The sequence below is a fragment of the Oryzias melastigma genome, linkage group LG19 (genome assembly GCF_002922805.2).
Source record: "Oryzias melastigma strain HK-1 linkage group LG19, ASM292280v2, whole genome shotgun sequence".
Lineage (NCBI taxonomy): Eukaryota > Metazoa > Chordata > Actinopteri > Beloniformes > Adrianichthyidae > Oryzias > Oryzias melastigma.
In genome coordinates, this window is record NC_050530.1 from 5054049 (window position 1) to 5066449 (window position 12401).

The window sequence follows — 12401 nt, forward strand, 5'->3', positions numbered from 1 at the left end:
GTGTATTAAACCGAGGAGTTATTATTTATTGATATTTATATTTTATGTTGTGTTTATTTTAGTGAAGGTTTCCACCCGGGCTACACCCAGGTCTAGAGTGTCTCAGGTCTAGAGTGTCTCAGGTCCAGAGTGTCTCAGGTCCAGAGTGTCTCAGGTCTAGAGTGTCTCAGGTCCAGAGTGTCTCAGGTCCAGAGTGTCTCAGGTCTAGAGTGTCTCAGGTCTAGAGTGTCTCAGGTCTAGACCATCATCGGTCCAGACCTCCATAGATCCAGAGTGTCTCAGGTCCAGAGTGTCTCAGGTCCAGAGTGTCTCAGGTCCAGAGTGTCTCAGGTCTAGAGTGTCTCAGGTCTAGACCATCATCGGTCCTGAGCATCTTCTGTTTTTACGATTACTTTCCTCTTCTTTTAACCCTTTAATATCACAGATGTCGATGTTAACAGTAAAATAACTCGTACTCCTTAAACTACTGGAACTCTTGAACCGTTTACACAATTCAACGTAATTCCAACGAGTTATGAAGAGAAGAAAACAGGCTTTATGTCGATGTCCAACACTGACGTTTTTACTAGGGAAATACTGTATAACTTTACATCAGTAAAGTGTAGAGTAACTTTACTAACTTTATGTCAGTATGGTATTGCATTAATGGGTTACAGCCGGGGTCGGTTTGTAGGCTAGCAGAAAAAATCTAACAACCTAAACGTAAAGATTTGTGGTTTTCCAGAAAGCCAAACAGCCAAATGTAAGATTATTAATTACTGTGGTCTTCACAGAAAAAAATAATACTAAAACATTTTAAAAACGAGATAAATAGCATTACCTTCGATAGATTAATAGCTGAAGATTCTCAAATTGATACCTAAAAACACTGAAGCAGAAAGCTGATAGCGCTGAAGCTGATAGCTAGCTGAAATATTAGTGAAGTGCCAAAATAGCCGGAAAAAAACTCGAAGAATTCTAAATTAGTCAAAACAGCTGAAATATTAGCTAGATGCCAAATTAGCCTAAAAACTAGAAAAATGTCTAAAAATTCTAAATTATCCAAAACAGCTAGCATGTAGCTGAAATATTAGCTAATCTCCAAATTAGCCTTAAAAAACTGAAAAAGCCTAATTTAGCCAAAACAGTTTTGGGGGCCGGGCTAAATGTGGAGCAGGGCCGGATCTGGCCCGTGGGCCGTGGTTTGCGGTCCTCTGGTCTAAAGAGCATCAACATTGGAGCTGCAGCTCGGTTTGCTCTCTGTCGCCCTCTGCTGGTTGTGCTCAGAACTTCCATTGACAGGAGCTGATTGAGGGAATCAAAGATGTGGTGGCGAGCGTCGACGTTTGAGCTAATGCGGCTCTTCTGCTCTGCAGAGTTCTGGTGTTGGACAAGGGAAAGATCGCAGAGTTCGACACGCCCACCAACCTCATCTCCAAGAGAGGGATCTTCTACGGCATGGCCAAAGACGCCGGCCTGGCTCAGTGAGGGCGCCGCGTGACCTTTCTCCTGCTCGGTCGCGGGGATCGCCCGGCGCCTCCAGGCCGCCGTCGCCTCGTCTCACCAGCATCTGCGGCGCCTGAACAGGAACCAGAAGCCATAACCGCAAGCGCCGCTCGCCGGCGCCGCGCTGCCTTCAGTGCCTTCAGCTGTGGGAGAAAACGCCAGTGAACGCATCATCAGCTGAGAGGAGGAACCATTTCTACCAGCAGACGAACACTGAGCCGCTCCGGGAGGAACACCGCCACATGTTTTTGTACTGTTATTTATGCTTCTTTAGGGACCTTTGCTGTTAGCCACGTGATTCTTCTATGAAACTTGAATGACTGTACCACAAAATGCTGAATATCTTTATTAAAAAATGGGAACAAAAACATCTGTGTCTTCACCTGAGATCACCTGTATGTCTGTGAGCCGCCACCAGAGGGAGCTCATGCTTCCCTCCTGAAGGATTGAGGCTTCATGACCTTCAGGAAAACAGCAGATGTTCTTCATGAGATTTAGAGAAAACCAGTAAAAACCAGGAGGATGTCTGTGAGCAGAACAAGAGGACCTGAGATCCAGGTGGACAGGTGTGTCTTATTGATTTTCATTCACTAGAATAACTGAATCAGACTGATTATTTTCTGTAAACAGAATCTTATTTTCAAGTTTCTCTCTAGATCATCAGTGTTCCTCCATACGTTCTCTCAGTAGACGTACTCCAGCAACGACACATCCGGAGTGTCTATCCCAGATTTTATTGAGCATCTGCACTGAGGAGTTCCTCCTGAAACTCCACGTCTGCTGCAGCCCAGAAATCACCTGAGGTCCTTCCGTCTTCATGTATGACGTCATGACTGATGAAAAGATCTCGTCTTTGTCGTGGATCTGTTAAACTACAACCGTTTGACTCTTCTTTGTCTGCACGTCCCAGAAGTTTGTTCAGCAAACGAGACGAGGAGAACCTGAACAGTGATGGAGCTCCTGGTTTCATTTCAGAACTTCCACAAATGTTTTAGTTTTATAAGAGTGAATGAAACAGTTCAAACATTCAGTAAAACGCTGAGTCTGAATTCCTTCACTACTCACTTTGTGACTTCACCATTTTATAATGCTGTCTGGATCTACAATTCCAAAATCCAGTGGACAAGACATTGTTCGCTCTGGACCTGAGACGCTCTGGACCTGAGACGCTCTGGACCTGTGATGTTCTGGACCTGAGACACTCTGGACCTGAGACGCTCTGGACCTGAGAAGCTCTGGATACAAGATGTTCTGGACCTGAGACGCTCTGGACCCGTTTGATGTTCTGGACCTGAAACTCTCTGAATATGAGACGCTCTGGACCTGAGACTCTCTGGACCTGAGACGCTCTGGACCTGTGATGTTCTGGACCTGAGACACTCTGGCCTTGAGAAGCTCTGGATACAAGATGTTCTGGACCTGTGATGTTCTGAACCTGTGACGTTCTGGATCTCTGAAGTTCTGCAGCTGCCAAGGCTGGACTTTGGTCGACCAGAAACAAGAACACCAGAGAAAAAACTGAAACAGGAATCAATTAAACAGAAAGACACCAACTGAGACTGGATTTTTCCACCAACATCTGGATCTGGCTCTGCTGGAGTTGCAGTGAAGTTCCTCATGAAGGTGATGGTCCATACCAACCAAAGTCATGTCTGTAGATCTTTGAAAGATAAATATATTTACATTTGTACATCTATATGTCAAATCCTGAATCTCCTAAAACATCAGCGTGACCTCAGTGTAGAGGTTCATCTTCTGTTCAGGTCCTCCTGGTTTTGGTTCCTTAACCTCTTCAGTGAAGGACAAAGTTCTGGTTTACGCGTGTGGACTATGAACGACCGTGTCGATCTGTCCTTGTCCATCCTATCTTTATTGACAAAAGGTTTCAAGATGAACTTCTTCATCTACTCATAAAACGGACATTAAACAACAGAGTTGCGCCCTCTGGTGGTCAAACCACCACACATCTCCTCAGACGTCACAGATCCTGAGGAGGATGTGGTTACCATGGAGACCACACCTGAGGGATGTCAGTTTCCTCTGACCCACATCTTTACAAACAACCCGGGACTTTAATCTGGTTAAAAAGTGATCTTAAATCTTGAGCAGGATCTCCTAGAGATCAGTGGGTGGATCATGGATCGGTCAAAGCTGGAGAGGAGCCTCAACCATGACACTCCCACCTCCATGTCTGACTGAAAGTGTCCAGGAAGTTCTTCTGGTGTCTCATCGGAACATCAGTCCAGATGTTTTGTGGATCCAACGTTCCTCAGTCGCTCCATGGATCCATGTTTGTCCAAAAGTCTCTTTCTGATGGATCATGAACTCTGACCTGAACGAGTCACTCCAGGTCCTCCTGGTCCTCCTGGTCCTCCTCTGTGGATCTCTGGAGTCCTGGAGCTGCAGGAAGGTCAGAGTGACCTCCGGCTCTGGTCGGTTCTCTTCTGTTCTTGATGAGTTTGAGATTTTTGGGGTTTATTTGACACAAACACGTTTTTTCCTCAGAAGTTCAGCGCGTGAACGTGAAATGTTCTGGAGATCCTCGGATAACCTCTGCGCTGCTTTCATGTTTACTGGTTCTGCTGGTTAGAAGCTCCTGAAGCTCAGACGAAGCCCAGATGTTCCCCAAACGGCAGACATAATGATCCCCCCAGAACCGAGACCCGCGCGCGCGCAGCGTGTGTCCGCTCTTTAATAGCTGCCTGTCCTCGGCTGAACTGGAGGGAATTCTTCAAAGAAGCTTTTACACAATTACTACTTCATTCATTAGACGCTGCGCGCCTGCGCCGCGGAGCCCCGCCCCCGAGCCTGTCCTCAGCTCACCTCTGCAGTCGGGTCTGAGCTCCGGACTGTTTGGGTCGGGATGTCGAAACTCTCGTCTTGTTTCTGCACGCATGCGCATCAAGTGCGCACGTGCATGAATCCACACGCGTGAACAAAGAAACACGCAGGTCAGCTGATGGGGGCAGATGTTGCGCAACCGCAGCGCAGACGCAGATTCTGCGCCTGCGGGGTTCCGGTCCAAACAGAACCAGAATTTGTTTTTCTCACATCATCTGTTTGTTTACAGAAAAATAAACTTTTCTAAAATATTCTAAAAGTTTCAGGAAACAGAATGACTCTGAAGTCTCGCGCGTCTTGGCACGCCGCGCGCGCGGAGCCTAAAGAGTTAAACGGGGACCCCGCGCGCCTTTTTAACAGGCAGGTGCCCCCTCTCCCCCCTCCCACGCTCATCTTAAAGCTTCTCCCGGCGCGTGAGCAGCAGCTTTCATCCGTGCGCCGGCCGCGCTCTGATCCGCGCGAGCGTCACTGACTGACCCGCTGACACGCGCCCGCTGGCCCGCGGACCCGGCGCGTGACTCCTTCCCCCCCTGGATCGTTCAGGCGCGCGCGCTCACTGAGCTGGAGATGCTGCTGTGGCTCTGCTTCCTCGCAAGCGCGTGCACAGAGCTGCGCGCCGCAGGTTTGCCGCCCGTGACCCACACGCACGCGGGCATCTGCCCTAATGAGGTGAACCCCAACCTGTGGGTGGACGCCATGAGCACGTGCACGCGGGAGTGTCAGTCCGACCAGGTGAGTAGATAGTGCGCGTGTGCACAGCAGCTGATGATGATGATGATGATGATGTGATGAAGACTCTGATGAAGGTGTCCCCCCCCCGCAGGAGTGCGAGTCCTCGGAGAAGTGCTGTCAGAACGTGTGCGGGGGCCGCAGCTGCGTGGTCGCGCGCTCTGCGGGCGGCGGCGCGTCCATGACCCCCAAAGAGGCGAGCTGCGCGGGCTTCGCGTGCACGCAGCAGGGATCCGAGTGTGACGTCTGGGACGGCCAGCCCCACTGCAAGTGCCGCGAGCGCTGCGGGCGCGAGCCCAGCTTCACGTGCGCCTCGGACGGGATGACGTATTACAACCGCTGCTACATGGACGCGGAGGCGTGCTCCAAGGGGGTCGCGCTCACGGTGGTCTCGTGCCGCTTCCATCTCAGCTGGCCTAAGGCGGGTCACCCGCTGCCCCACGTGACCACGGCGGGCCCCACCACCACGCCCCCGCCGCCCCCCACCGAGCTGCAGCCCCCCCTGGTGGTCAGCAGCCCCGCCCAGCAGGTGGTGCGGGCGGGGGACACCGCCAGCTTCCTGTGCGCGGTCACGGGCCGGCCCCAGCCCGACATCATCTGGGAGAGGCGGGTGCCCGACGGGCCGCGGGGCGTGGCCTTGAGGCGGAACCACGTGGTTGGAAACATGGTGGTCACCAACGCGGGTCAGCTGGTCATCTACAACGCGCAGCCCACCGACTCGGGCGCGTTCATGTGCACGGCTCAGAACCCGTCCGGGTCGGTCCAGACGCTCCACCTCCTGACCGTGCTGCCCGCTGAGGCCCCCAGCCCACCTTCACCCACAAACCAGAGCCTCTGCCCCCCCGAGGAGTGCCCGAGGCCCCCTGGCGGGCAGGAGGACTGTGGGGGGGTCCTGGAGCGGGTCGGCTGGTTCTACGAGCCCAACGCCAATGCCTGCCGGAGCTTCCCGGTCTGCGGCGGCCAGGAGCCCCCCAGGGGGTTCGAGTCCTTCCAGGACTGCATGCGGTGCTGTGGCCCCGAGCTGGCGGGGCCCTGCGGACTCCCCAGCCAGCGGGGGCCCTGCAAAGCCTACGAGCCGCGGTGGGCGTACAGCAGCGCCCTGCGCGGCTGTCACACCTTCATCTACGGCGGCTGCGGCGGGAACGACAACAACTTCCAGTCCAAACAGGCCTGCGAGGACAGCTGCCCCGTCCCGAGGGGCCCCCGCTGCGCCGCCTGCCGGCCGCGCGCCAAGATGCTGCCCAGCTTCTGCCGTAGTGACTTCGTCATCACCGGCCGCCTGACGGACGTCAGCCAGGACAAGGACGCGGGCCACGCCCTCGTGACCATCGACAAGATCTTCAAGGACGAGAAGATGGGGCTGCGCTTCTTCGGGGCGGGGCCTCTGGAGGTCACCTTCCTGAACGTGGACTGGATCTGCTCCTGCCCAAACATCACGGGCGCCGCGAGCGAGGGCCTCCTCCTCATCATGGGCCACGTCAGCGACGGCATGGCGGTGCTACAGCCCGACAGCTTCATGGGCGCCGCCAGCCCTCGCCGCCTCCGGAGGCTGCAGGACGCCGCGTCCAAGAACGCCTGCGAGGTCCTCAGGGCGATCACCAGCAGCCCCCCGTAGAGGAACCGACAGTCTGAATCCCGTCCTGCCGGTTCTGGGGACAGTGGACCTTCAGGACCGTCCTGTATAAATGTGTACAGAATCCAGACTGACTGAGCTCCTGTAGCCGTTCGGTTCCTGAAGTCCACCCCGATTATCTTTGATCCGTTCCCAAAGCGTTCCCAAAACAATTTTACTTAGTAAAATCCCAAAGCTGTCGTTTTCTAGGACATAGTTTCTGCAGAGCAGCAGTTCGGTAGAAATTCGCCTTAGAGTTGTGGGGGGACTGTTGGAGCAACCCCATCCCCTCTTCCCATCACCCATCTGTTTACACTCTCCCACCAGCTGACAAGGAAAACCAAGACGTTCATGGATCTACTAGCCTGCAAAAACGCATCGCGTGTCGGGGGGGGGTGGGGCGTCCCGTTTTAATGTTGTCGATGTGATCAGAGGTCCTGGGCGTGTTTAGAGTCACAGAATGTCAGGAATGAAAGTCAAAGAAGACTTGAATCGACCAATCAGGGACGCCTTTAATTCAATGATACTTTATTACTTTTGAGAGAAATTCATTGTTTTTAGTCCAAAACATACAGACAGTTCAGAGGGCGGAGCTAAAACCAACATGGAGGAGAAACTTTGACATTTTTGTCATTTTCATCGAGACAAAAACAACAAATTCCTCTCAGTCTGATGCGGGACAGCAAGGATGATGGTTTTTTCCCTCCAAAAGTCTCATACGAGCGTGAATTCAACGCCACAGATGCAAGAAACAGTCGTCACGGCTCTTCTCCTCTCCACCCTCGGGGGCGGAGCCTCGCCTCAGCCCTAGTGGGCGGAGCCTCCTCTCCACCCTAGTGGGAGTATTCTTACGCCGCTAAAACCCCGCCCCCTAGTGGATCAAAAATGATTCATTTTCTACAGTAGTTTAGAGATAAATAAACAAAGCAGTCCCTTTTTCCCTTCTTCATTTGTAGTTTTAATTTTAAAAACGAATGATACGCGATTATTTCAGGTTCTTTTTCCTTCAATGTTGAGTTGTACATGGGTGCGTAGGAGAAGCTGCACGAGCGCATGGTCCTCCACCAGGGGGCGGAGCTTGTTTAAGGAGCGTAAGAATACTCCCATGAGCGCGGAGATGTTTCACGAGCGGACAGGAGTAGAGGAGCGGGCCTGGAGACTGTCCTGCGCCCGTGGAACCTTCCTTACCTGCATCCGTGGAGTTTGATATCCGTTCGTGGAAAACTTTTGGAGGAAATTTTACTCCACAAGCTAGTCATCAAACTGGGTCACAGACAGAAGTACCGCTGAAAGCAGCTCCTGTAGATCGATCAATCTTTATAAAATACAAATGGTGAAGCTGAACGATCTCATGAACATAGACATGGAGACGAGTATTACTGATGTCTTTAAAATAAACATAGTCCAGGTCTTCCATGCATCATAAACGAGATATACAGTCAATGCTTCCATGTAGCGGCGAGGCTGAAAACTTTAGACGGTAGCTCCTCCCACACGTGTCTAGCCTGAAGTTGGTCAACACGCATTTGAAAGTTGAAATACGTCAAAAGAGAAGCAGGGGACTGAGCATCAGAATGGGGCGGAGCAGCAGCTTCTGGCCCCGCCCAGAGTATCTTCCACGCCACAAACATGATTTTTTTTATCAAAACTGCTTTTTCTGTCTGCTCCTGATTCAGTGATTTGAACAAATACATCCTCAGATGTATTTTTATCCTAATTTTCTTAATAAATGTCTGAAAACGTCATAAAAACCATTTTCATGAGAGTGGGTCTTTAACAGATTAATGAGGTTGTAAAATATTTTCTATCCAACGATGAACTTTCTTCAGCTTCTTCCTGATGTATTTATTACCTTAGTCTGTTATGAAGTCAAACTATTTTGTACATTTTCTGAGAATAAACTGAAACTGGCAGCGTTTTTCTCCTGTGTCGTGCTTTGATGATGAGTCCGGGACGGATCTGCGTCCCCGTGTGGAGTCTGCTCCGTTTACCTGCAGGTCTGACAGGACGTGATAAAAGAGACCTGGGAATAGCGTATTCCCAGCCCCCCCTCCATCCTTGAAAACTTCAAAACAGGTCCATCCATCTCCAGCCCTGGTGGCGTTGTAAATCTGCTTCGCTCTGCCTTCGTGCTGCAGCCTAATTGGGTAAGGAGCCATAGCTGTAAAGCTCTCAAGTGTTTCATGGCGTGCCAGCAGGCGTCTCAGGGTTCCCAGGAACCGGCCTTGGTGGGCTTCAACCAGGGTGTTCCGCTTCCCAGAGGAGGCTCTGTTTCTTCGATCCGGAGGGCCGGAGGGGGCGGGGCGTCGGCTGGTGTACGGCGTTCCATCACAGAAGAGGCGGCAGGAAGCTCAGAGCTGCAGAAGCTCTGGAGCCAAAACGCTGAGTCTGCAGACCCAGAATGCACGCCGAAGACTTCAGGTGAGAAGTCTGCCCCATCACGCCGCGCTTGAGAGGAAAACGTGACAAAAACATGCAGTGTCAGATCCTAAGGGCATTTTGGGGGCTGTGCGGGGGCTCTGGTCCCGGTTCAAATCCCAGCTGGACCTTAGAGCGTGGAGTTACGTTCTCCGGACACTCCGGTTTCCTCCCATAGTCCAAAGTCGATCAGGTGAACCGATTTGTCCCTCAGGTGTGACTGTGTCACAGGGACTGGGTTGCTGGAGCCTATCCCAGCTACTGTTGGGTAAAGGTGGGACACCCTGAACAGGTCGGTTTGAAAACTGGTCATGAAGGAGAGATTAATATTTCTGGAATTCTACGAATCCAATTCTTCCATTTATCAAAATAGAGCCGTGAAAGAAAAAGCCTGGAGTGAAATTCACCGGATTCTGTGACAAAAAAACAGTTTTGATCACCTGTTTAATGTGTGGGATAAAAGTTAGCTTGGAGTCAAAAATAACACCCAGGTTTCTGTTTCTGAAAGCCTCAAAGAAAGTTCTTTAAGTTTCTCTCTCTTGGCTTCAGGACCAATAACTAAAATTTCAGTTTTCTCCTGGTTGAGCTGCAAAAAAATATATTCCATCCATATTTTCACATCTAAAATGCAGTTAAAAAGTTCTTTTGTCTTTGTGTCATCAGGAGACATGGATATGTACAGCTGGGTGTCATCAGCATAGCTGTGATGTTGTGGCTCACATTCCCCAGAGGAACCATGTAGATGTTGAAAGCAAGGGGCCAAGGATGGAACCTTGAGGCACACCACATTTAACTGCGTGGACCCCAGAGAATTAAGTGTCCGTGCTCACCCTAAAGTTTCTCTCCATGAGATTTGAACCACTGGAGAACGGTCCCTGAAAGACCAAAGCGCTTCAGTCAACTGTAGTTCATGCTCTGCATTGGGCAGCAACAGTCCCGAGTGAACGCCGTCTGGAGGCGCGTCACGTGCCCGGTGTGAACACACCAAAAGACTCCGCCTACAAAATTAGACTTTTATAAACCAAAATATTTTAAAGCAGAGAAATTTGAAATTGAAATATACATTTATTTTTGTTAAACAAGACAATTAAACAGGATTAAAGCCGAGTAAACCGGAGAGATTCCATGCAGAGAAATCTGTAGATTTAGTGATTCTTTTTCTTCACACAAGTGTCCACAGATAAAAGAAGATCCAGGTTGTATTTTTTGAGAAAGAATGTGAATTCTTTTGTGTGAACTTTATCAGAACAGAGATTTGTGTAGAAAAGTAACTCTATGAAACCAACAAATGACTGACTTCTAATGATCCAGATTACACCACCAAGTGTTTACAGGAATTCTTAAGGACTTTTGGTAAAGCAGCTGGAAAAATGAAAAGATTTGATGTTTTTGTTCACATAAAAACTTTAAAGTCAGAAGATGAACTTTTAAAAATGTATTTTACATCTTTAGGGTTTTTTTCATATTTCAATGGAATCATTTTATTTCTGCTTTTAGATCAGTCGCTCTGTAAACAGATTTCTGCTCTTATTAGTGGTTAAACTCTGAAAACATTTGGTTCATTTTTCTTCATTCCAGAACAAACATCCTCAGATTTGTTGACTCAAATACAAACAGATAAACCGACACAAAGACCGATCGAGGAGAAAGAAACGAACAAAAACAGAGCAGCAGAACCAAAGACTGAATCCCAGCAGACTAAACCTCAACAGCCTCAGAAACAGACTGAAGTCAAGTGGACGTCATTGAAGCAACAAGATCAGCTGATCTGAAGGTGAAACAGGTGAGACACGACCTGGAGGGGAGCAGGTTTACCCCAGAAGAGTTTCAGCGCGTTGACTGCAGGTTTTCTGCTGAGCGACGACATGAAGATGAGACACATTCATTTAAAGCAGAACTGAAGCACTTTAGATACAAATGAACATTAAAAACCTCGCCGTGGTTAGAGTCTCAAAGCATCATGGGAAGCGTCGGGATGGAGGGACTGTTGACGGCTTGTTCTGATGTTTCGGGTCAGACTCTTTCGGGACGTGAACGTGTGAGGACCGTTATGGTCACATGACCTTTGGAGCGTTGAGGTTATCATGGCGGCTGAGGACGCCGTCTCCACAGACGTTTCATCCAAACCTTTATGGAGAACTGACGGTTCAGCTGAGGAAAGTGGATCAAATATGTCAAACCAAAACAAATGCTATCCATTACCCCCCGTGTTTATTAAAAACACTCGTCTGCTTTCATGTGCCGCTCTGGGCTACAACATTTACCATCAATTAGAAGTCTGCTGGTGCTCTGAAACATGTGTGAGCCGCCATGCTTTTCTAATTTCAGCTGGGCCCGCCTCCAGTTATGCTTTGATATGTTTTGGCTCGCCGCTGCGTTTGGTCTCAGGTGGGGTCGATGCGTTCACGAGCTGGGTTCAGGCGAGGCCGGCGCCGCCGTGTGGTCCGGCCCGCGAGGGGGACAGAGCGGCTGCAGAACGCATCAGAGAGCCGGGCGGTTCTGGACCTGTGATTCATGACGCGCATCTGTTCTGGTCATATCATGTGGGAGGTTTACGGCAGAAGCTGTGAGGGGAACGGGCTCCTGCAGCGCGCCGTCATCTCACGGCAGCTGGTCGGACTTCAGGTCAAGGATCTCTGACGCCGTCAGTCTGAAAAGGTAATCAGGTCCACAAAAACATTCACTTTAACTCCATTTATATCACAGGATCATCATAGAAAAACAGAAATATGATGAGTACATAAAAACAGTAACGAATGAAGAAGATAAAGGTTATATAAGTTCACTTCCTCCCTCTGCTTTGCAGTCCCCTCTCAACTCTGAAAGGAATATACAAAAATTTAAATTGCTTTCTCCATTTTCTTTAATATATTCTTAAATTCTCTTTTGTACCACAAAGTGAACGTAGAACCAAAAACTGAATTTCAGGCTGTCTGTGAAATAAATCTGAATTAGTTGTAATTTCTTGTCCTTAATCACTAAATGATGAACTTTTTATTTGTTGGTCAAAAATTAACCAGCTGTTAATTCTTTGTTTTTTTTTTAAGGATTTTAAATTATTTTATATTCGTGAAAAAAACAGAGGAACTCCCTTTGTGCAAATAGTCTTAATCCTAAAAAACATAAATTTGTCAAAAATAAATTGTGTGAAACGGAGAGGAAAAATGCAAATGTTTACAATCTCACCCATATTATGCTTTACTGAACTGTTTTAAGTATTTTTTTCACATATCCAAGTTCATGCTAACGTCAGATGAAAAATAATACATCTCTCAGAGAATCATAAAACATGTATATATACATATATATACATATA

The 12401-nt window shown here is 49.1% G+C and overlaps 2 protein-coding genes and 1 long non-coding RNA gene across 6 annotated transcripts in view; 2 read left to right on the forward strand and 1 right to left on the reverse strand.

Moving 5' to 3' along the window:
* abcc3 (ATP-binding cassette, sub-family C (CFTR/MRP), member 3) overlaps positions 1-1855 on the forward strand; it is a 33111-nt gene extending 31256 nt beyond the window's left edge. For all 4 annotated transcript variants that reach the window (XR_002918464.2, XM_024264985.2, XM_024264986.2 and 1 more), the window contains one exon: positions 1356-1855. Coding sequence is in view for 3 of the 4 variants with exons in the window: in XM_024264985.2 (XP_024120753.1) it covers positions 1356-1467 (112 nt within the window). In the remaining variant the exon portion in view is untranslated. The remainder of the gene's footprint in view (positions 1-1355) is intronic.
* A 3279-nt stretch (positions 1856-5134) lies between these two features.
* LOC112141844 (WAP, Kazal, immunoglobulin, Kunitz and NTR domain-containing protein 2-like) lies at positions 5135-7045 on the forward strand. Its single transcript, XM_024265010.2, has one exon. The coding sequence runs from the start codon at positions 5237-5239 to the stop codon at positions 6668-6670; it is 1434 nt and encodes a 477-aa protein (XP_024120778.2). The 5' UTR covers positions 5135-5236; the 3' UTR covers positions 6671-7045.
* Positions 7046-10193: 3148 nt separating this feature from the next.
* The window catches only part of LOC112141824, a 6947-nt gene continuing 4739 nt past the window's right edge, over positions 10194-12401 (reverse strand). Inside the window, exons 2-3 of the long non-coding RNA XR_002918466.2 lie at positions 11350-11735; positions 10194-11236 (exon numbers count right to left, since the gene is read on the reverse strand). This is a non-coding gene — a long non-coding RNA (uncharacterized LOC112141824). The remainder of the gene's footprint in view (positions 11237-11349; positions 11736-12401) is intronic.

Coding starts and splice junctions, on each gene's coding strand:
- LOC112141844 (XM_024265010.2), top strand. CDS start 5,237: ATGACCCCCAAAGAGGCGAGCTGCGCGGGCTTCGCGTGCACGCAGCAG.